Source organism: Carica papaya, chromosome 2, assembly GCF_054855325.1.
Source record: "Carica papaya isolate Zhongbai chromosome 2, ASM5485532v1, whole genome shotgun sequence".
Lineage (NCBI taxonomy): Eukaryota > Viridiplantae > Streptophyta > Magnoliopsida > Brassicales > Caricaceae > Carica > Carica papaya.
Genome location: NC_142310.1, coordinates 31698192 through 31719759, shown reverse-complemented (window position 1 = coordinate 31719759; position 21568 = coordinate 31698192). Strand labels below are relative to the sequence as shown.

Here is a 21568-nt window from a genome sequence, read left to right as displayed (position 1 = left end):
TTGATTACAGAACAAATTTAGAATAACCCCTACTTTTACTACTGCAACCAACTACATTCACAAAAGCTTGTAATAAATGAATTTATCTTTAGTCTCGTGTTAACACTCATGCAACTCAATCGAAGCTCATCGTGCCATGTTACCTACCTGGCCTCTCTTTATAGCTGTACAGATTACAAAGAGCTGATAAATAGCTAATAGTCATCTGGAAATGCATATCATTATTGACCTGTTTTGGCACGCTTCATCCCGATGGAATTAAAAGGAGATATGCTCCCACTTGGTCCCGGGCTCTCCTCTCTTATATTGGAGTTGAGCATAGCTAGTTCTCTCAACTGCTGCCTCTTGTATATGTCCTGTGATTCATCCTGCAATTCGAAAGATGGAAAATCATGAGTACCAGTGGCCATCAGGTATGGGAAAATATTGATAGATTGAGCATGTAATTGAAACAAATATCCTCTGAAAGCTTAGAATCATGAATGATAATGAGGAAAAATCAATATGGTAGAATCAATACCACAGGCTTGAGCAATTCTCCGATGATTTCCTGAGCTTGTCGCAATCGAATATCAACGATATCGACTGGGAATTCAGCCTCAATTAAGATGTGGAGCGGTTCACTCAGATGCTCATAGCCTGGGCGTCCCATCAAAGATTCCTCCTTGAGAAACAAATAAGGGTGAACGCAACCAAAATTGTCAGGGAGGCAATAACATATTACAGCAATATGGAACAAAGATTTGATACTCAAACATACTGCAAAATTTGAATGAGAAAAGCATGTTTTGCAATTGAAATCCCCAATCACTTCCATGTTAATAGTTAATTCAACATGTTCTTGGATTGAGCATATTCAGTCAACATATGGGACAATAACTCAAAACTTCTTACCTTTTCCGAGTCTTTTATTGAACCTTTTCCTCTAATGTAGATACGACACCCTGTAGTAGCTTCCACCCTCTTCAGTGAGTTGCCTCTGGGTCCTAGGAGCCGACCAACAAAATTGAACTAAAAGTTCCAGAGCAAAACATGAAAATTTAGTTCTTCTAAGTTCTACACGAATAACAAAACTTGAAATAGCATTTTTTTGCTAAAGATAAAATTATAGAGAAACTAGAAACTCAATTCAAACTAAGCAAATCAACCTAAAGTTACACATAAAGCTCACATTTGGGAAAGTATCCACAGGAATCTCAAGCCGCAGTATTTTCTTCATGACATGTGAACTTGGACTCAGCGTTGCTGCTTGCCAATCCATGGTCAAGCCCTGTTGTCCTCCTACTCTCTGTTACACAATGAATTTATGGTCTTACTAGCATGAGCACCAGAGAGCATCTTTACAGAAGAACACCAATAAAAGAGAAGGGAAATGAAACACATATTCAACAGAGTAAAATGAGTAAAGGAGATAATGCAAACCTCTTTTGAACCTAAACATATCTATGTTAAGTGTCTCAATGTGCGAAATACAAAGCAAGTTAAAACAAAGGGGAAGTAGAACACATGAATGGGGACAAAAACATGATTGTCCTCATAAAGCTGCAATAGATCCAAATTTCTTGAGGGCACAATTTATAATATAATGGAAAATACATTGTTAGGTTTCCTAGGAAAATTAACTAAACTTTTTCCATCTTCACGTCTGGATCTATTTTGATCAATCTCAATGACAGGCCAAATAACCTGCAGTGAACTTTATATTAACATGGAAAGATCCAGATTAAAGACTAAATATAAATGGGTAAGTAGCCTCTCCATACCACCCAGGCAACCCAACTCCTTATGAGGAAAAAAAAAAAATCACCCATCAGTCTCAGCCAAAATTGTGAACTCTATAATGGCAAAATATATTTATTTCCAGTTACAATCAAGATTCCAATTTTCAAGATCAGTAGAATGCTACATTTAGTTTCAGATATTACATTTGAAGAACCATTCTCCAGTACATCTATCAGTTCTTTGAACTTTGGCTACCTCACTTTAACATTTGGTGGTTAAGATGGAGCTTTGTGCCATAACTTGGTTCAAAGTCATGGCACCTGAGGACATTTATGGAGTCTATTAGCAGGTATACTCTGATCTATGAACGCAACCTGGAGCACAAAATTTCAATAAAATCAAGTGTAAGCCTATTCAATATTTGAGCTGCTTCTTGAACCCCATTCAATGGCCAAGCTTTTAGCCTTTGTCAATGGCTGTAGATGGCATTGAATACAGATTATAGTGTCAACCCCTCTTCTGACAGGCATCTCTACGCAGTGCGCAGGAATAGTTCATCCGCACTTGTAAGCATAAATCTTCCAGGGAAAGCATTGTCAAAACAAGAATGGCATGCAGATTAAGATACATACAAAAGTGAAATTCAGATATGGAATGTGCATAGACATAATTACCTCACGTAGCAGGCCATTCCAGCCATTGAAGCTCAGTCCTCGATTAATTGACATCATTTCTGAGGAGATCATCGGGCCAGGAGTAGGACTTCCACGCTGCAATCGGTCTAAATCACAAAACCCTTGAGGACTCATTGCAGATACCCGGAGGATTTCTGAACAAAAATTTCTCCATCAGTACTGTCACATAAAATTGGTGCATACACTACACAGGGCATACATGAAGTTGTAAAATTACTAGTGACGTAATAGAAGGATACAACTTGAAGAAATCAACTTGTACCATGTGTTCAATGAGGTTGCATTTATATCTTATACCTACTCTTTAGTGGGCGTCAAAGACATCCAACCAAAGTCTTTTGGGTTGAAAATTGGCAAGACATATGCGAATTGATATCAACTGCCATTGTCAGGCTTAATATCTGTTTCAGACGAATGAAACATGACCTCTAGTTGCCAACTTGCCATATCCTAATATTGTTTGATGTTTTTCTCTTTTTCTTCAATTCATTTCCCAAAATTCATTAATAGAAACCATTTATAGTTTTCATTGAATAATTCAAAAGGCAGCAAGATGAGCTTATTTAAATCCAGAATTCACTAAAACGCAATTCAAAGTGCCCTCTCTAAGACTTGAAGACGGCAATATAGAAAAATTAATACAAACAACTACCAAGCCAATGGGGAATTCGATTTTTTTTTTTTTAACAAAAAAATGAAGAAGGCAAAAGATATAACCTTGATTGAGGAGCCGGCTGCATATGGGGAGGACTTGTACAAAAGGCCCGAGCTTTTGATACTCTGCTAATAGCTCTGACAAATACTGCCCACTACAGATAACCAAAAAAAGGAAACAAAACAAAAACCCAGCAACAAAATCAGACAAAAGAAAAGAATCATCAGAAGTAAAATTTGTTTGAAAGTTATATAAGGCATACCTCTCAGCATCAGGGGTGGTTCTTATTTGTGGGGATAGAGCTCTCGAAGGGGAGAAATTATGTGTATACAAACCAGACATGAGTTATATTAACACAACAAGAAGAACCCAGAAAAATAAAAAGAAAAGTTTTCTCAAGGGAATCAAATCAAACCAACTGCCTCGAAAGAAGCAAAGGAAAAACTGATCGCTTCCAAAGAAGAAGAAGAAGAAGAAGAAGAAATGGAGAGTGATTGGCTTTTCGTTTTATTTCTTAAATAAATTAAAAATATATATAATTTGTAGAGATGAAAGTAATAAATGGTAGGGGTGAATGAGCAAAAGGCTTAAATGGTGCCTTACTCAAACCTGCCGTCTATACTTTTATGTGATGTTGGTAGGAGAAGAAAGAGAAGTTAGAAAACCTGAAAGACGACCAGCCAAAAACAAAAACAGATACTCCCCTTTTTCTTTTATTAATATTTATTTATTAATTTACTATACTTTTCAATTATATGCATAATTATTATAATTTTATATGGTGTAAAGATTTTTAGATTGACACCCTGATTCTAGCAGAAACAATGCCATTTTTGCGCTAACCATCCACCACTCGCAAATCAACGCGTGCGTTATTCCGCCGTTATATTTTGGAGAGATATTCCCCCACGCTCCTCTCCATGGGTGAGTATCGATTTTTTTGAATATTCGCATCCGTTACGGTAAGACCGCAGCAGAGGATCTAATCTCTCCAAACATCAGAATTCAATGTACTGCAGCATTTCACTGAAATTAATTAAATGTTTATATAACTTAAATTCATAGAATGAAATTACTTAATATTTTGTAAAAGGTAATACATTGAAACAATTGATTTGAACATTTTATATAAACCACCTATATTAATTAGTCATTAATAAAATCTTAAGAAAAAACAAGTATGTATTTATAATAATTCCATAATAATCACCATATTAGTTTATATTTATTATTAATTAATTATTTATTTATTTATTTAACACCTACCAAAATGAAAAGGTTCGAGTTAGCTGCTGGGGAAAGCTGGCGGCTTTCCAGTTGGACCTCATTGATCGCCGCTTCTAACTCCTCCTTTCCCTACCACAATATTTGACATGATTTAATTTTTGTTGTCACATGAAATTAATATATATATATACAATATATTATGCGTAGTATTTATATACATTATATTGTAGGTATAGGTAGATATAATTTTGTATATATATACATACACTGAAAGAGAGTAGTGAGATTAAATGGGTTTAGGGAGAGAAGGTGTGTGGCGTGATTATAATAATTGGGAGCGACGTTGTGATCCACACATTGCTGTCTCCGATCTAATGTGCACTGCTCTGTACATTTCGTGGGAATCCTATGCCAATTTTTCTATTTTTTTTTTTCATTATATTCCATATATATTATATACACACATGCAATAGATGAAAAAAAAATAATAATAATAAAGGATAAAGAATTTTGGACACTACCCTACAACATTTATACAATGTGGGAGCATTGCATATATAGTTCTCGGGACATGACAATGAGTGTATGTATAGTTCTCCCACATTTGTATAGTTCTTGCTAACATGAACATGAGTATTTAGATGTGGTTCAAATATATATATATATAACACATATTCTGATTATAAAGAATCTATAAGTTAATTTTCTTTTAAAGAATTTTTAGCAAGTATATTTGAATAGTCTTTCTTAACAATAGAATTTTAGAAACCTCTCTTAATTATCTTCTTTTGGAATTTATGAATTCTTGTAATATAATTATACTATAAGTGTAGTAAACTGATAAACATTAATAAATTATGTTCAGAACACGAACACAAATAATTAAGATTGGAGAAAATATATGCATTTTTTTGAGATACTAAATAATTTGTTCATAACACATTTGCTTTTTTAATCTTAAAACATATTCAAAAGTTACCTAAAATTAAACAATTTTTCTATTGATTATCATAAAATAAAGTTTATTGAAATTAAATACATATATAATATGTATGCATTTAAGTATAATTTTCTGTATTACTTAAGAAAAACACAATTCCATCACGGTTTTGGCCTCTGCCTTCTTATATCTATGCTCAGCGTCATAATCATTGTTGACTTTTTTTAAAGAACGCTTGAATGTTGACCTTGACCATTGAAAACGACACTTTGCCTAGCTATGATCTTAACATAGTAATGATTTCTTTGCAAAGCTCTGTAATGTTTTATTACAATTACACACACACACATATATATATATATATATGCTTACCTTCTGATTAATGGTATAATTAGAGAATTAATACTTGATTTTCGAAAAAATTATCAGGAGCATAAATAAGTAAAAAAAATTCCATTATAATTAATAGAAATAAACTTTGTGTTCTAAAATTTCCCAACGACAATTTAAGATGAACCAATAATTAAAACACTCGATAACGTTAATTAAGTGGTTTAAAAAATAATTTTCACTTTGATAATTCGCGTGACAATAATTTTACTGCTAAAATAAAATAATTAATATATATATATATATATAATGAGTCCAAGTATAGTGGACCCCATTTTATGATTAGCAAATTCAAAGACATACCGACACTATGCTTGCTACAACCTTTCCGGAGAAAAATTATTACATGATTGACTGACTTCCTTCTTGTTCAAAATGACATATACATATTACCATATGTAAGTTAATAATTTTAAAAATTTTATTAATTAAGTGATAATACACATTAATAATATTATAAAAATGTATTATATACCCGGAAAGGTCATTTTAATTAACCCATAATTTGGATTAAAAAAATCCATACACGATCCTAACAGTTGAAAAGACTTTCGAGTACTGGATCCAAACCCAGATCATCAAAAGCTACCTGATGGGAAGTTCCAGTTAAGGGTTTAACTTGTGGTGTGTAGAGCTGACGGTCGGAAGAAATATCTAGCAGGTGAGTAGGTAAACCTTAAATAACAGTTACGGACGTTGAGTCAGAATTTGGACGTCGATGTATATAGATATATATCGTTTGTTAAAAAGGTTTGAAAAAATGCAGGGAGTTTGATGGGAAAGAAATTGATGATAATAATTGAGGTGAGGGTGAAACGTGGTTGGTTGGTTTCAATGAATTGTCACCCGAAGAATGATCGTCAATTCATTATTGCCAACCATATAATGCTGATCACAGTTCTGGTCCCATATGATGTTGCTGCTTTGAAATCACATCAATGATCAAAATCTATTTTTGAATAATTTTATAATTTCTGCAACAACGGGTTGATCCTAATAAAATAAAGTAATTGAGATTCACGTGGAGGAAAAAATAATAATAATAATAACTAGTGGGATAAAGCTTTGTTATAATCACTCTGTTTCCCCAGTGGACTCACGGCTCTCTTTCATTCTCCTCCTCCATAAACTTGCACGGCAGTTTATACTTCCAGTGTCTTGAAGCCTGTTTTAACCTATATATGAATTTACGTAACTTACAAATCAGCTTTATATTACAAGAAACCTTCCTCTTTCCTTCAGTAGCTGAGTGGTAAATTCATGTAAACCTCCTCAAAGGGATCACAATTAAAGAAATCATTACCATCCAGTAAAGTAAAAGATCGAAACTAGAAAAACCAAGTTAAGACAGAGGATCTTCTAACTGAATATTTATAGATTCTTGATTATGGAATAGAAAAACATTTTCTTAAAAAAAATCAATCCCTGCAAATTCACATGCTATGAATGTATATTTTTGTCAAGAACCGTGTATCTTCTGTAGGGGTTATCATGATTTTATTACACATGCATTCTCAAATTCTGTTTCATTCATGTAAGGTTTAATTTGAATTTCCATGGTCATATGCTTGAAATGTTAACAGTATGGTTTTAGGTTTGGGTGAGAACATGTCCATTATGCAGGGCTTTGGTCAAATTAATAGGCATCAACTTGTACTGTGAGGCTTTCCCAAATAAAAAAAAAAAAAAAAAGTCATACAGTAATGTTCCATTAGCTTGTTTTTCCAGTTATTTTGAAAGACATTCTACTTCCCCAACATACAAGATTATCAGGAGCCTTTGACATGTACTCCAGTGAGGATTAGGTAAGAAAATCCAGAAGGTTTACAGAAGATAACCCAGAGTGAAAGAATAGAGAGATACAAAAGAGAATTAAGAAAGAAGATACGGAGAAAATTCTGCAAATTCACTAAGAACCGTTGAATTTTGATAGATTCGAATTTAGTAGACTTCATATGCATGAGGACCACGCTACAACTCCCACATATCCTTCCACGTGAAATTTTTGAAAAAAATATATATATATATATATAATGAAATCTTATCAAAACAGCTATAGCAGAATGGAAATGGACTAACTAAATTGCAGTATGGTAACCATTTATTTTCATACGTTCTCTGTCAAACCTGGACAACCAGCCACATCATATTCCCTTTGCTTGGCGCTCATAGACCAAAAGAGGCTTGGATCCCTTGCTCCCGATATCATCTACTCAGTTTTTCTCGTGAGTTATGACAAAGATCTTCCAGGTTGAAACTATAAGGCATTTCATATTCCAATCCTTTTACATATGTTCATATCCTCTAATAAAATGAATAAATAATGCAATAAAATTATTGTTCTATTAGCTAAGATCATATTGAAAATCCCAAATAACAAACTGAGCAAGTATTTTTATCCTGATCATCAACACTGCTTCACAAACTATAGAAGAGAGTAAAGAGCAACAAGAATCGGCCAGATAAATTACAGTTTCAAACATCATATTCTATCGGGACAGTGAAACAAATAAATAAATGAACTTTCGTCTCTATGGCTATCATATTGACATACATAATAAGAAAAAAGTAAACCTAATCAGGTGTAATATTATATGTCTACTTAATCAGGTATAATATTATATGTCTAAATGACGAACCCAAGGGCTTCAAATACACAATGGAAGATACAAGTAGTGCCATATCAGCCAAGGAGACCTTTGCCCAAAAAACAATACCCCAAAAAATAAAGGACAATACCGTATATTGCAACAAACATTTGGTGGTGGTAAGGCATGATATGGTATAATGCCACTCAAACAGAAGGATCCGGATGTTTTTTTGCATCCTGTGCACTCATTCCTGGAAGATACAAACTTGGTTTAGCAGAATTTTGAGAAACTTCAGCAGGTTCGGGAAAAACCAAGGGATGAGGAGAGGCCTCTGGGGTTGCTAGAAAACCTCTGTCGTTTGACACTTCAGGAGGTAGTGAAGAGGACAGGGATAGAGATGTAGTTGGAATTAAGTGTGGATTAGAAACCGTGGATACCTTAATAGGGTAAACTTCAGTGACTTCTTCAGTGCCCTCATCCAAGTATACAACATCCTGCATCGTGAGCTGGTGGAATTCAACAACCTCTCTTAGGAAGCGATTCTCACGTGCATAGATTGAATTCTCATGTGCCAATCGGGCCTTCTCTGCTAAGAGTGTTTCCAGTTGAAGCCGTATCTGAAATAGAAACTAGGGAATCAGAATATATAATTGGTGGAAGGGGGTAAGTTTCAAGGTGCTTCATTCGTCTTTCCAAAAAGACACGTAAAACTTGGTCAATGCAGTGATAATTACATAGAAGATTGCAGACTATCCAACAGGATGTCTTTTAGATTGTAAATCTCAGTCTAAAGATCCTTTTAATAGGGGATCAAAAAAGAATCCTGATTGGAATGAGAATTTGCACATTCCAAGCCACCCCACTACGGTGGGGCTTGGACTGGGGATTGAATAAAATAGATTTTGGGTTTTGGATATCTTAAGCTGCTGACCTGCCCCACATATATATACACTTAACGATGATATCTAGAAAATTTCAAATATTAAACATGTATATATATTTTCTGTTACGTTTTCATATTTATTTTTATATACTTATTTTTTCATAGAGACAACTAGGGAAAATGACAAGGGACAGAGAAGTGAGTTTCAGAACAATGTGGAGCAAAAAAATTTCCATCCTGAACTAGGGAGAGATCAATGACCAGTGAATACTAATTCATAGCACGGAGGCAGAGATGGAAAAACCAAACATCTATCCTGAACTCACTTAGTTTATTACCATAGCTAATGCCTAATCCTTGAAAAGAGAAAAACAATGTGAAAAAGAACTAGACATTTTTCATTCCCAGATTTTCTCCAGAACATTAGTAAAGGGACACAGTAAAAAACGGGTACTTGGGAGAAGGTAAGAAAGGAAAGAAATGCATACAAGATCATCATCTTCTTGGTGGTCTCCCCTATCACGACTCTCTCTGAGGATTTTATTTTCTTCCTCCAGCTGAGCACATCGCTGCTTCGAAAAAGCTAGATCAGCTTTCACAGTCTTTAACTCTCTCAGAAGGAGCTTTGCTTTGGCAGCCATAGCCATTGCAACCTGTTGCACAATAAATGACACAGATCATACGTCTAATCTTAAAGGATGAATTTATCATTTCAAAGGATCCTTATAAGAGACAATGACTTCCTTCTCCATCCAAAACTATCTTACTGGGATAAAAAATAACCTTAAATCTTGTTCCTTAGATCCTTGTACACATGTTTGTCTTGGCACTTCAACTAATGGAAAGCATAAATGTACATACTGGAATCAGACTTTCCCAGATGATATGATAAGAATAGAAGACCAAATGTGCAATATCCCTCTCTGTGTCAAAAATTTTACTAAGAGCAGTAATAATAAGAAAACTATGAGCAGGAAGATACAATTATTCATACTTCCATGGAAATATAAGTATTGTGAAAATGAAAAAAGATAACAACTGAGAAAGAACAGCTTTTAGGAGAAACTGCCAAATGTATTTAAAAATAAAATAGAGAAAGGTAAAGATATGCAACAATTTAAACCACAAGTGATAAAATTTAATGCAATATATCCTTGAAATAAGACAAATGATAATAATGCATACTAAACTTATGAGTATCTTTGCATTAAAGAATTATATGTCTTAACACCCATAAACTTGGAGCCTGACAAAGAATTCATCCAAAGTCCAGTTCAAGAAACTAAGAAGCTTGGTTTTAGGTCAGTCAGGAATTTCTAGTCAATCTTTAGGTGCTGAAAACTTCAAAACAGAATATAATACCAAACATGATAAGCCTACGACAAAGACAGTCACAGTTGTCTTCGGGAACCATTGTTGTCTGTGTATTCAACAAGAAGCCATCTAGTAGAAAGGCTAGTAAGCTTTTAAAAGGGGGAGGTTGCAGGAGTAAAGAAAGCCCACACAAGCAAAGGCAAACATGCCTCCCCCATAAGAACCAACGAAATAAAGTTGCCACCTTACGTCGCGTGATGCCTTCAATTGGATTTCCAAATCAGTTTGCATCTGAGTTTGGCCTTGATTCTGCATTTGGGATTGTTTTCCTTCCTGATTCTGCGCCCGAGAGTTGCTAGATTTTTTCCTAATATGCTTACGGGTCCCTTCAATAATGCCCGCAGTCCTGTTTTCCACAATTGTGAGACCCTCCTGAAAAAGTTAAGCAAAGGAGTGTACTGACAGGTTACTGACCTGAATGAAGGCATGAGACAAAGATGAATAAAATCAGAAACTAAGAGTTTGCACATATGAAGAACAGAATGATCATGAAGAATTGCATGAAGAGAAATCAATATCATCATGGTGATTATGAAAATAATAAATCATTTCAATCCCTACTAAAAGCCCCCAGTTCTCTTGCCAAATATTGGAGGGAAAACAAAATTTAACACTTATACTGCCGAGGAAACCAGAAAAAAAGGAAAACTCTTGTTATTTTACCTCAACAGCAGTACCAATAGTGCCACCTATATAATTTATAGACGATGTGATTGCCTCTAGGCCCTTCTGCAATGTAGGATTATCTGCCCTGCGGTGACTATCTTTGTTTTTGTATGCATTCTGGAACTGCAAATAGGAAACAAAATAATATATAGGATTGCCTCTTAAAGGTATACAACTATCTGATAATGAAACAAAGCAACGAGTCTCCTTCTTTTGAAAAGCAAAATTCAATTCCCACCTCCGCCCCTGCTGTTGTGGATGGCATGGGTTTATTTGAATTTGATATTACAGGTGATTCAGATTGTTGGTTAGGGTTATCATCGTCCAAAATAGCTTTAGCTTTTCTAGCCAGCACACCCCAAAATCCTTGTTTGGGTTCATTCAAATTTTTCATGGAGGTATACTCGTGCGGCTTCGAATCCTACATTCGCAAGCACAACCTTAGAGCAAAACAACCCAAGAAACCAGATGTATATACAAAGGGAACACAACAAATTAGTAGAAAATTTATAAAGAAATTGAGCTAGAATGGACCTTGAGGGTAGTAGAGGGAGAAGGGAAGGTGGGAGGACGAGATGAGGAGTACGCGGAGGAGAAAGAGGAGTCTCTGTAAGCGGACGATGCTCTTATAGCTTTAGCCGCCAGCGAAGGCGAAGAAGATGAGGAAGAAGAAGAAGAACGCCCATCTTCATCGATAAAAACGTCACCCTCGAAATCTGCAGCTGATTGCTCCTCGAATCTGGATGTTAACCCTTGCTGCCTCCTCCTATACGCCATCTTTCCCACCACCAATTCACGTCGAAGCCCAAAATAACTCCTTTTTTTTTTTTTTGTAATGAATTTCCCTGTTTCTCCCCTCTCGTTGGTTTCTCTATTGAATCAGTCGACAGGGACTGATGCTGGGGTGGGGTAACAAGGGGTTTAAGGGTACAACTTGGAGTTGATTCCCATTAATTTCTTCATCCTGGTTCTTGCTGCTAGAGCACTGGTTCCTTCCTCTCGATCTCCTGATCTGTGTCTCCAAAAGGGTGGTCAACGCTGCTACGTGAAAATCATTGAACTATGGTTTACACGGACAGACAGAAGTAGAACAGTAGGACATTTGGGGCTAGGAGAAAATGGGTTTCAACCTTCATGGACTTGTTCTTAAGCCCATGTCTGAAATAAAAAATTGATGCCATCCCAAAATAATGATAATAATAACAATAAAACATAAAGATGGACTTCATTCAATTTTAAGTGAATTTCATGTTAATTTTTATCTTATCCTACTTAATATTTTAAAAATTAGTTTTTACCATTACCACATGAAAGTTGAATAAAGTTTATTAACTTTACTAATGCTTTAAAACATATTAAAAAATCTTTTATATCTACATATATTATATATTGTACTTCTATTTTATAAAAAAAAAAAAATATTATAATTCTTAATCTATTTCTATTATCATTGTTATTATTTTTTTATTAATTATTAATCTTATTATTTTAATCAACATAATTATTATTTTTATTATTGGCGTCACTATTACAACTATCAATACCACGTTATAATTATCATGTGTTATTTTTTTTATAGAAAGTACTTATAATATTTTAATTACCTTCTTCTAGATATGAAATACAATATTATAAAACAAATAGGAGGATAATCATCTTACTAAAGAAAGGGGTCTAAGAAAAAGAGATTTATTCTAACAAATAAAGACATAAATAACTTATAAATTTTCTTATTAAGATATAAAAGATATAATTACATAAAAATATAATTAAAAATATTGTTAAAAAAATTTTATTTAAATTAATAACATCCGCATATCACAACTTAAAATATAAAAAATTTGAAAAAAAAAAAACAAAACAAAACAAACTTAAACACTATTTGTGCATCATTTTCAACATGGCAATCGGGGTAACTATCTTCAAACCATAAATCAAAGTCCGTAATTTTTAATACCTTTATCACAGCACAATTTTTAAACTTTTATTGCACATGTAAAAATCATTATGACAATAAATACGTAAATTAGTGCAATTTGAATTAAGGAATCAAGCAATAATACTTAACTTTGAAGTCAACTTGCAATTTAATAAGGTTAGTTAACTCACCTAATTTTCGTTGAATATAAACTAACGTAACACGAGACTCAATTTGTCTAATTAAGTGACACAATTATATTTTATAGACTATATTTTTTGAAAAATCATTATAAATTTTTTTTTTTGAATTTTTGTGTTGCATGATTTAGATAAAAAATAATCATTCATTAAATTTTGTAAAGTAGATCTTCTTAGTATAAGAGAATTGAAATACAAAAAATAGTCATGATAAAAATAACGTTAAAATAGATGATATTCGAATAAAAAAGATATCAAATCTAATAAAAATAATATCTTATACAGTAAGTAAAACCTTAATCAAAAAATATATTATACAATATCCAATCAAGTATTTAACTTTATGTGATATTAAGCTAATTTACAGTTTTTCTAATAAATTAACGTAATTATTATTACTGAATACAAATTATCTAGTATATATATCATATTTGACCACACCATATGGTAATGGGTTCAACTATGGTAATCCTTTTAAAATAGTAGATATAATAAAATTTAGAAAAATATACTTAGGAGTTTAGAAAATTCTCCTTTAGCAGGTAGGTATGACAATTTGTTAGAATATGATAAGTCTTATAATAATATTTACATTTCACAGTAGAAAAACTACATAAATATTGACTCATACAATATTTTATTATTTAAAAAAATCATAATAAATTTAAGCTTGACTTTTTGTAATTTGAAAAATTTTAATTTAACACACTATAGTTTTTTTCTTCATTAATTCATAGTTTAGATGTCATTGAAATTAGCTAACTAACCTCTTCAAAGAATGCTTCTTTTTATTCTCTTTGCTTTTCTATGATAATGAAATAATAAGTTTTAACTAATGTTTTGAATTACGAGATAATAAATTATTTAAAAAAATACAAAATCTCAAACCGTCAAAAATTTAAACTAATTTTTTTTAAAAAAAATTACGAGAGATAATTTATTAAAATAGAGTTTTAAGTTATAATCCTAGTAAAAACTTTTCAATTGAAGGGCAATAATAGCTAAAAATATAAACAGTAAAAATATAAGCTTAAAGTTCATAATTAACTCTTAAAAGGAAAAAGGAAGAACGTAAATGGACGTGTATGAGATATAAGTTGGAGGATTAGAAGATTTGAAGTTATTTTTCATATAAAATATGTTTTGAAGAATTATTATATCATCTAAATGTCTTAAGTTTATAAGATTTTTGATTTGGAATGGGAGCGGTGGGTGGGGGGCTATCCCGCCTCTTTCTCAGACAAACAAACATGGGGCAGCTCTATCAACAGGCTCAAACTCTATTATTTTGATGTGTGTATGTACATATACAAACACACACACACACACACACACACTCATTTCTCTATATCTATTCTATATACTTGATGTTTAAAACCTTGTCTTTCTTTTTAATGTGATGATGTATGAAATAATCCACATGTATAAAGGTAGGTCTTAGTTTGCAGGAACACCAACACTCATTTCTAGCAAATAGCAAACAAATTTAACCTTTTCTCCTTGTCTTAAGGCTTTGATGTTTTAGGATACACAGCCCTTGCTCCCCCAATATCCACTCAATAATAATTAACAGCCCTTACGATGCTACTTTATTTTATAAAAACCAACCCTATAATGTTTCTCACATCAAACCAATATAATTCTTTGTGTGTTAATAAATTTTCTCAATCTCATCCTCCTAAACTCATGATCAGACCAATTCTACGGCTACTTTGGTTATGTATTTGTCACTTATACTTAACAGTTACTGTTTCAAGCTATTCTCAATTATTAGTGAACCCCTTAAAAATTTTATAATATTTCCAATAATTTAAAATATTAGTGTTCATTTATCTTCTAATTTTATATATTTTATTATATGTAACTATTACTTAATTTTTCTATTTTACTTTCAACTTATAAATCAATAAATATAAAATTGACAGTAAATATATTACAGATTATAATTAAGAAACATCTTCTTTTTATAAGTACTATTAATCTTATTTTTAAATTAATAAAATTAGTTTTTTTTTTTTTAAAGGAATTAGTACTATAAAAATAATTTAAATAATTAATAATTTATTATTTTAATATTTACTTTTAATTTTATAAATCATATTGAAATTAAATATAATATTAAAAACATTTTTTTAGTAATAAATATTACAAATCCCATACTGTTTTTGTCTTAAAATTACTTTATTAGTACCCATTAATTCCGAAACTCTTTTTGGAACTCACAGAATAATATAAGTAGCTGAACCGATTAATTAACTACTTTAATTACGTGTTTAGAAAGTAGAGAAATAAAAATGTGAGTACACCAAAAAGAGAGGGTATTAATGGGATTTAATTAGACAATGGCGTCACAAGCTCCATCCAGAATATCTCCAACAGTAGTGTCAGTCAGTAGCCTCAAACCCTGTGTATAAATAGGTTCAAGAAAGAAACGCAGGCCGCAGTGGTAGGGACGACTACAGAAGACTGCCACTGGAACCTAATGGTGAATGGTCAAACGATACCCACTTGCTTCCAACCCCTCTAATCCTTTCTTTCTTTTCACTCTACTGTACATTTCTACATACACATATACATACATACATGTGTATGTATATGATTTACAGTAGCAGACGTCTTCACTACTACTCAATTACTTCATTCATTGAAAGAGTGAGGAGAGAGAGAGAGAGAGAGAGAGAGAGAGCAGTTTGTTACCCAAAGAAATAAACGTTCCCTGGTTACTGGATTGCAGCGTCTCTCCCGTAAAAAGAAAAAGAAAATCCCGCTTTTACTTGTCTTTCTCTTTATATATGCCTCTTAAGCTTTACCAGATTGATCGTAGAGAAATATTCAATCGCTTTCCCTTCTCTGACTCTCACAAAAGACAGCGACAACCTCCTCTCTCCCTACTTTATTACTCTTTCTCTTCCGTGATTTGTGCACATCCCCTTTCCACTTTTCATTTTTATTTTTCTTCAATATTTCCTTTTCTCTTTATTAATTACCTTACTCTTATTCCGCTGCTTTTTTAGTATTCCCCCTTATTTTCTTGCTTTTTAATCCTTTTCGTATACATATATATACATACATGTATATATCTGCTTGTGTGTGTATATGAGACTAGTGCAACGTCTGATCGGTTTTTCAAAGCGATGTTTTGGGTTTGCCGATTTTTGGAGCTTTATCATCGGATGGAGACTAATCCCTTGGATAAACCCCGTAAGTAAAGCTTTCAGTTCTGGTTTAGTACTCCGGCTATCGTAATATTTTTTAAAGGTTTTTGAAGATTTCAAAATGCTAAAGTTGTTTCCACGTTTGGATGATGTTTACTCTATTTGCCTTGTTTGAGGTTTCCCACCCCATCTCTGTGTCAGATTTCTAACAAACAGTAGCGTTTAATCTTTAGTGAGAGCGTACGGTTTAAAGGAAATGAGTGATGTTGATGCATGATCTTAGATTTCATTTCTGCTAAATTGGTAATATAATTTTTGGATTTAATGAATGTCTATTTGTAGGTTGTTTCTCTGGGTTATCTAAATTCTTTTCTAAAGTGGGTTGTCTTCTATTTTAGGAATTGAGAAGTCTAATTAATTTTTTCACCGATTTCATGTTTTGAGATGAGTAAAAAGGTTTTGAACTTAGGGTTAGGGTTCATGGATCAAGCGTAAAGATATTGAAGTTTCATATCTATTTTGTTTCTTTTTCTTTTTTTAATCTTTGCTTGAAATATGCTTGACTTCAGCAGTAAAGAATCATCTGTTGAATTATTTCCGGATCGTTGTATAGAATACATTTTTCTTTAGATGCAAATTATGTAAAACAAGTCTTTTATTGTAAATTTCTTATATTATTTATATACCATTTTTCGTCGACAATATATAATGTTTAATGTGTATATATACCAGGTGTATGTTCAATAACAGCATAAGTGAGCTTCCTCCAGTCCACTCATGGATGAGTTAAGGGTTTGGATTAGCTGCCGACTCATTCATTCAGACACAGTAGAAATTAAGGGACCGGATCTTTTACTGCTGTGAATGTGTGAATGATGCGGGAGATAATTTCATCTTCTTCTTGTCTGTGCTTGGACTGAAGGGAGCTCCCTTTTACTGTTTTAATTTCCTCGTTTTACAAATTCTAGTTCATCAATTTCCATCCGTTTAACATCCTGCATCAAATTAATTTCGATTCACATTCTTTTTGATGTCAATACCAGTTAATTTAATTTTTCTGCTCATGCAAGCAAACATTTCTTAGATATTATCATTCTATAATTGCTCATTATCAAAATCCTGTCTGTTCTTGTGATAACCTTTTTCTCGTTCCCTTAGAGAAGTCAGAGTGATTCAAACATACCCTTTTCAGCGTGAAAACTAGAAAGTTAATTATCAACAGGTGCACGTAGTAATTTGGAATTATTTACTATAATGAGCTGGCTGGTCCTAAATATATACACGGACTCACAGACACATACACACCCATACACACCCAGATTTGATTGTGGAGTTTGAGTTGTCATCCTCTTAATTTCAATTCATGGGATATCATGTGTTGCGTATATACATATATGTACATATGTGGTTGTTTGCCAAAGAATTATATAGACTGTTCAAGTTACTGGTTATATAATTACAGGTAGTATTAATTAGATCTTGGATTCCTTTTTTTCTTGGCATCAAAGTTTAATTAATGCTTTTGTCTATGTCACATAGCTAGTATCTGATGATCCCCTTCTATCTCCCTTCATTTACAGTATATGTATATATAAGTTCCTTGTTGATTTACCGCTACAGTGGTTGGAAATTCAATTACAAATAGAGATATGGGTTCACATAGCTTTGACCTTTTTAAGCGCCTTAGTACAAGAGATGTATACATGTGAGTAAATGTGTATGAGTTGGAGAGGAAGAGGGTATAGATATGTATATGTATATGTATATATAAGAATGCATGTGACATACATGTGTGGCGTTAGGTAGGACAGATTATAATTAAAGGAAAAAGGAAAGAAAGGATATGTGGTGGTATGTTCTGTGCTCACGACTACTCATGAGTCAAGTGCAGGTTCCATAATATGCATAAATTGGGTAATAAAATCATGTGTTGTGTTTGTGAATGAAGCTCTTAGATTTTAGCTCAACTTTTCCAACCAACAATTTTCCATGATTATCTTTTGTCCTCTCACATCTTCCCTGTCCTTTCTCTGCACCTTTACCAGGAAGTGATTATGGTACCTCTCTGGAATATACATATGTATCTGTACACGCATATAAAACTTCTCTCTAATACATATCACGTATTTTTTATTTATGTAATTTGAGGGTACTTTTTGCAAATTAATGTGTAACTATCTACACTTCATTGAACATTAGTTAGCAATAGTTTTATCTTTACTTTCTCAGCAATACTCTACTAGCTAGCTGGGTTTTGGTTGGGATCAGACAGAGGGTGTAAAATTCTAGTGCATGATCTTATATATGGAGGTAATCGTGTATATGCAATCATGATTAATTTGTATAAATCCAAACACATTAGGGTTGACTATTTATTAATTATGTCAAGATTAACCTAGCTACAAATTTTAAATACAATTTGGTTATAATTAATTAAATAGGTTACTGTAGTTTGATCCATGTAATGGGTGTTTGTTAGATGAGCTGAAAGTATATGTTTTCTTTCACGAACCATTCTTTCATCAATTATGTATTGTTAATATCTATGGAAATTATGTATTGTGAATACCAAATTTCTTGTGGTTGTTTCAAGTAGTAGCCCAAAACATAAAATAGTTAATTTAGATTAATTTGAGACTTAAAAATAGTTTCCTTGTATAATTTTCTTCTAAAGAAAATTTATATATTTTGCTAGTTAAATGAAATATATTCTGTAATTATAACACAGAAATACACATTATGTAGCACATAGAATGTATGGGGAGAGGGTTGTCCAAATGTAATAATTGATGATGTGAATGTAAATTATATAGAGGGGACCGCAATGGCTTTATTCTATCCCAATAATATTCATATATTCCATTCCAATAATAATAATCATATGTATAGTAGTACCAGATATAGAGGTAGGTAGTAAACCCCATGTATGCCTACGAGTATAGAAGACCACAGTGGAAATTAGGAAGAAGAAGCTTTCTCCTTCATTCATTAATGGGTCTGGGCTGGGTCTTCTGTAGCTGAGAAATCCTGAAAGGAGTACTGCAAACCGGCTGTAGCTGTACCAAAAGGTGACATCTTAAATAAATTTTCATAATTTATTTTCTCTTTGTTTTTTATTTGGAAGGAAAACCAAAAAAAATGAAAAAGAGAAAAAGAAGAGGTTCACACTAAAACTAAATCCTTCAAATGCAGATCAGAAGCTGCCATGGAAATCTGGTTCAGGTCAAGAGCGGGCGGAGGAGAGGAGGAAGGTAGGGGAAAAGAAGAAGAAGAAGAAGAAAAAGGAAAAAAGGTGGTAACTGGGCACATGATAAGTAAGTTGATTGTCTTTATTCGTTTGTTCAGGTATCACATGCATTTAAATATATTGCAGAAGTCTAGTTTCACAACATAAATTATATAATAAATTATATATATATATGTGTATATATCTCTCTATCTATCATCCTATATGTCTGTATTGTTGTGTATTGTCTAGTCTACTATTTATGCTTGTTGCTTTGCTTGGAACTTGAAGCTACTCCTTTAACCTTTTAGTTTCTTGGCCTACGTGAACCCTATTGTCTCTTTTGTATATACTTAATTTAGCCCATTTTTCTCATCAGTTTTTATTTTTATTTCCTTCTAATAAACATCTGGTGTATAAATTATAATAATAAAAAACAATCAGTGGTGTATGTGTATATATATATATATATATATGAGCACTTCTCGAAAAGCACGACGTTCGTTTTTATTTTATAAAATATTATATATTAACATAGCAGTAATATATATATAGATCATGTTAAAAAGATCCAGATAAAAAAATAACATTGGGTAAAATAGATTATGTAGTGGTGGGTTTGCAGACTATGAGGTGATGTATAAATATAATCAACCATGTATATATATATATACACAATAATAATAATAATAATAATAATAATAATAGCTAGGGATTTAGGTTAAGACAGGTACACGTCAATGTATATAAAAAAAATTGTGTGTATATGTGTACGGTAATGGCTGCCACTTTGAATATGCCATGATGTACTACTTGTTTTTGTTGAATAATTATTTAAGTAATTAAAAATGCATGTTAGAGTGTGCATAAAGAAGAGATTTGATGAAGTGATTAAAGAATGGAGTTCCTTGAAAGGTTCAAGGATGCAAGTACAATCGAACTCCATTTTTAATTACTTCTCATTATTCTAAGCACACCACCACATGTGTTTTTGCTTATCTTTTTTTTTTTTTTTCCCTTTTTCCGTAGAGAAGGGAAGAGGGTTTGAGCTGCTGCTTTCAAAAGTCTTGCTTTTAATGTGTTTATTTATATTAATCGTTGCATATATATGTACGCACACAAACAATATAATATATGAGGGTTGCTTGTATTGTATTAATGTTGCGTTGCTTTAACATCTTTTCCAATGTCAAACCAGCTAGCATATTACATTATATATATATATATATATATACACACACACATCTTCAGCTTTGCTAACACACGTCCGTTCTTTTTTCTTTTCTTAGTCCTTTCCCTAAAAGAAACCCCTTGCCTGTGTGTGTGTGTGTGTGTATATATCATCCCTGGAAGGCATTTCTGTAAAAAGCTGGTTTCTTATTCTGTTTCTTGAAAGGAAATGTGAAGAAGTTGGCTGTAGAATAAATTTATCATGGGTGCATGTGTTTTATGAATCTAATTTCTTCTTTCTTCGTATGCTGAAGTAGTTTCAAATTATTAAACGCATGGAAGGATTTGATTCAGGAGTAGTGGCACTGATTGAATGTGTATAAAGGTTGTGATGGTAAGATTTTAAATACCCTTTTACTTGAAGATTTTTCTAAATTAAGGTTGTGATATTAAGATTGTCCTGAGCGAGTTTCCATTTTGAAGGTAAAAAGAACAAGAATTAAGAAATGGTTTTTTTTTTTTTTCCCCTTTTCATTATTGTTTAAGATCATCTGACGTACAGCATCCAAATATGTCTTTAGTCTCTCTCTCTCTCTCTCTCTCTCTCTATATATATATATATATATATATGCCACTCAAAGCTACTGTTTGGGTAATCGATATTTAGGTTTTCATGACTATATTTGTTAGATTTGATGTGTAAGTGTTGTCATAAGAATCTTCAGTCTTCTTTCTTGTCATTAATTATATTCATCT

At 32.6% G+C, this 21568-nt stretch overlaps 2 protein-coding genes and 1 long non-coding RNA gene across 3 annotated transcripts; 1 reads left to right on the top strand and 2 right to left on the bottom strand.

Annotated features, from left to right (window-relative positions):
* Positions 1–3553, bottom strand: LOC110823861 (KH domain-containing protein At3g08620-like). The gene is made up of 7 exons (XM_022054354.2): positions 3335–3553; positions 3135–3226; positions 2397–2551; positions 1172–1288; positions 895–1011; positions 521–664; positions 1–368 (listed from the first exon to the last, which is right to left on the bottom strand). Exons 1-7 carry the CDS (start codon positions 3412–3414, stop codon positions 222–224), a joined length of 852 nt encoding a protein of 283 aa, XP_021910046.2. The 5' UTR covers positions 3415–3553; the 3' UTR covers positions 1–221.
* A 4514-nt stretch (positions 3554–8067) lies between these two features.
* LOC110823835 (zinc finger CCCH domain protein) lies at positions 8068–12212 on the bottom strand. Its single transcript, XM_022054323.2, has 6 exons — positions 11678–12212; positions 11382–11564; positions 11141–11266; positions 10667–10849; positions 9592–9756; positions 8068–8837 (listed from the first exon to the last, which is right to left on the bottom strand). The coding sequence occupies exons 1-6, from the start codon at positions 11918–11920 to the stop codon at positions 8424–8426; spliced, it is 1314 nt and encodes a 437-aa protein (XP_021910015.2). The 5' UTR covers positions 11921–12212; the 3' UTR covers positions 8068–8423.
* A 3278-nt stretch (positions 12213–15490) lies between these two features.
* LOC148268964 (uncharacterized) lies at positions 15491–21329 on the top strand. The gene is made up of 2 exons (XR_015817244.1): positions 15491–19484; positions 19609–21329. It is a non-coding gene; the product is annotated as an uncharacterized LOC148268964 (long non-coding RNA).
* The last annotated feature ends 239 nt before the right edge of the window (positions 21330–21568 follow it).

Bases quoted from the DNA above. Each gene is read 5' to 3' on its own strand.
- LOC110823861 (XM_022054354.2), bottom strand. From the start codon at position 3,414: ATGTCTGGTTTGTATACACATAATTTCTCCCCTTCGAGAGCTCTATCC. The intron at 665-894 runs GTAAGAAGTTTT...TTGTTTCTCAAG, and splicing joins CAATAAAAGACTCGGAAAAG to GAGGAATCTTTGATGGGACG. The intron at 369-520 runs GTATTGATTCTA...TTCGAATTGCAG, and splicing joins GAGAATTGCTCAAGCCTGTG to GATGAATCACAGGACATATA.
- LOC110823835 (XM_022054323.2), bottom strand. From the start codon at position 11,920: ATGGCGTATAGGAGGAGGCAGCAAGGGTTAACATCCAGATTCGAGGAG. The intron at 11,267-11,381 runs GTGGGAATTGAA...TCCTATTTGCAG, and splicing joins CCACAACAGCAGGGGCGGAG to TTCCAGAATGCATACAAAAA. The intron at 10,850-11,140 runs GTAAAATAACAA...TAACTTTTTCAG, and splicing joins CTATTGGTACTGCTGTTGAG to GAGGGTCTCACAATTGTGGA.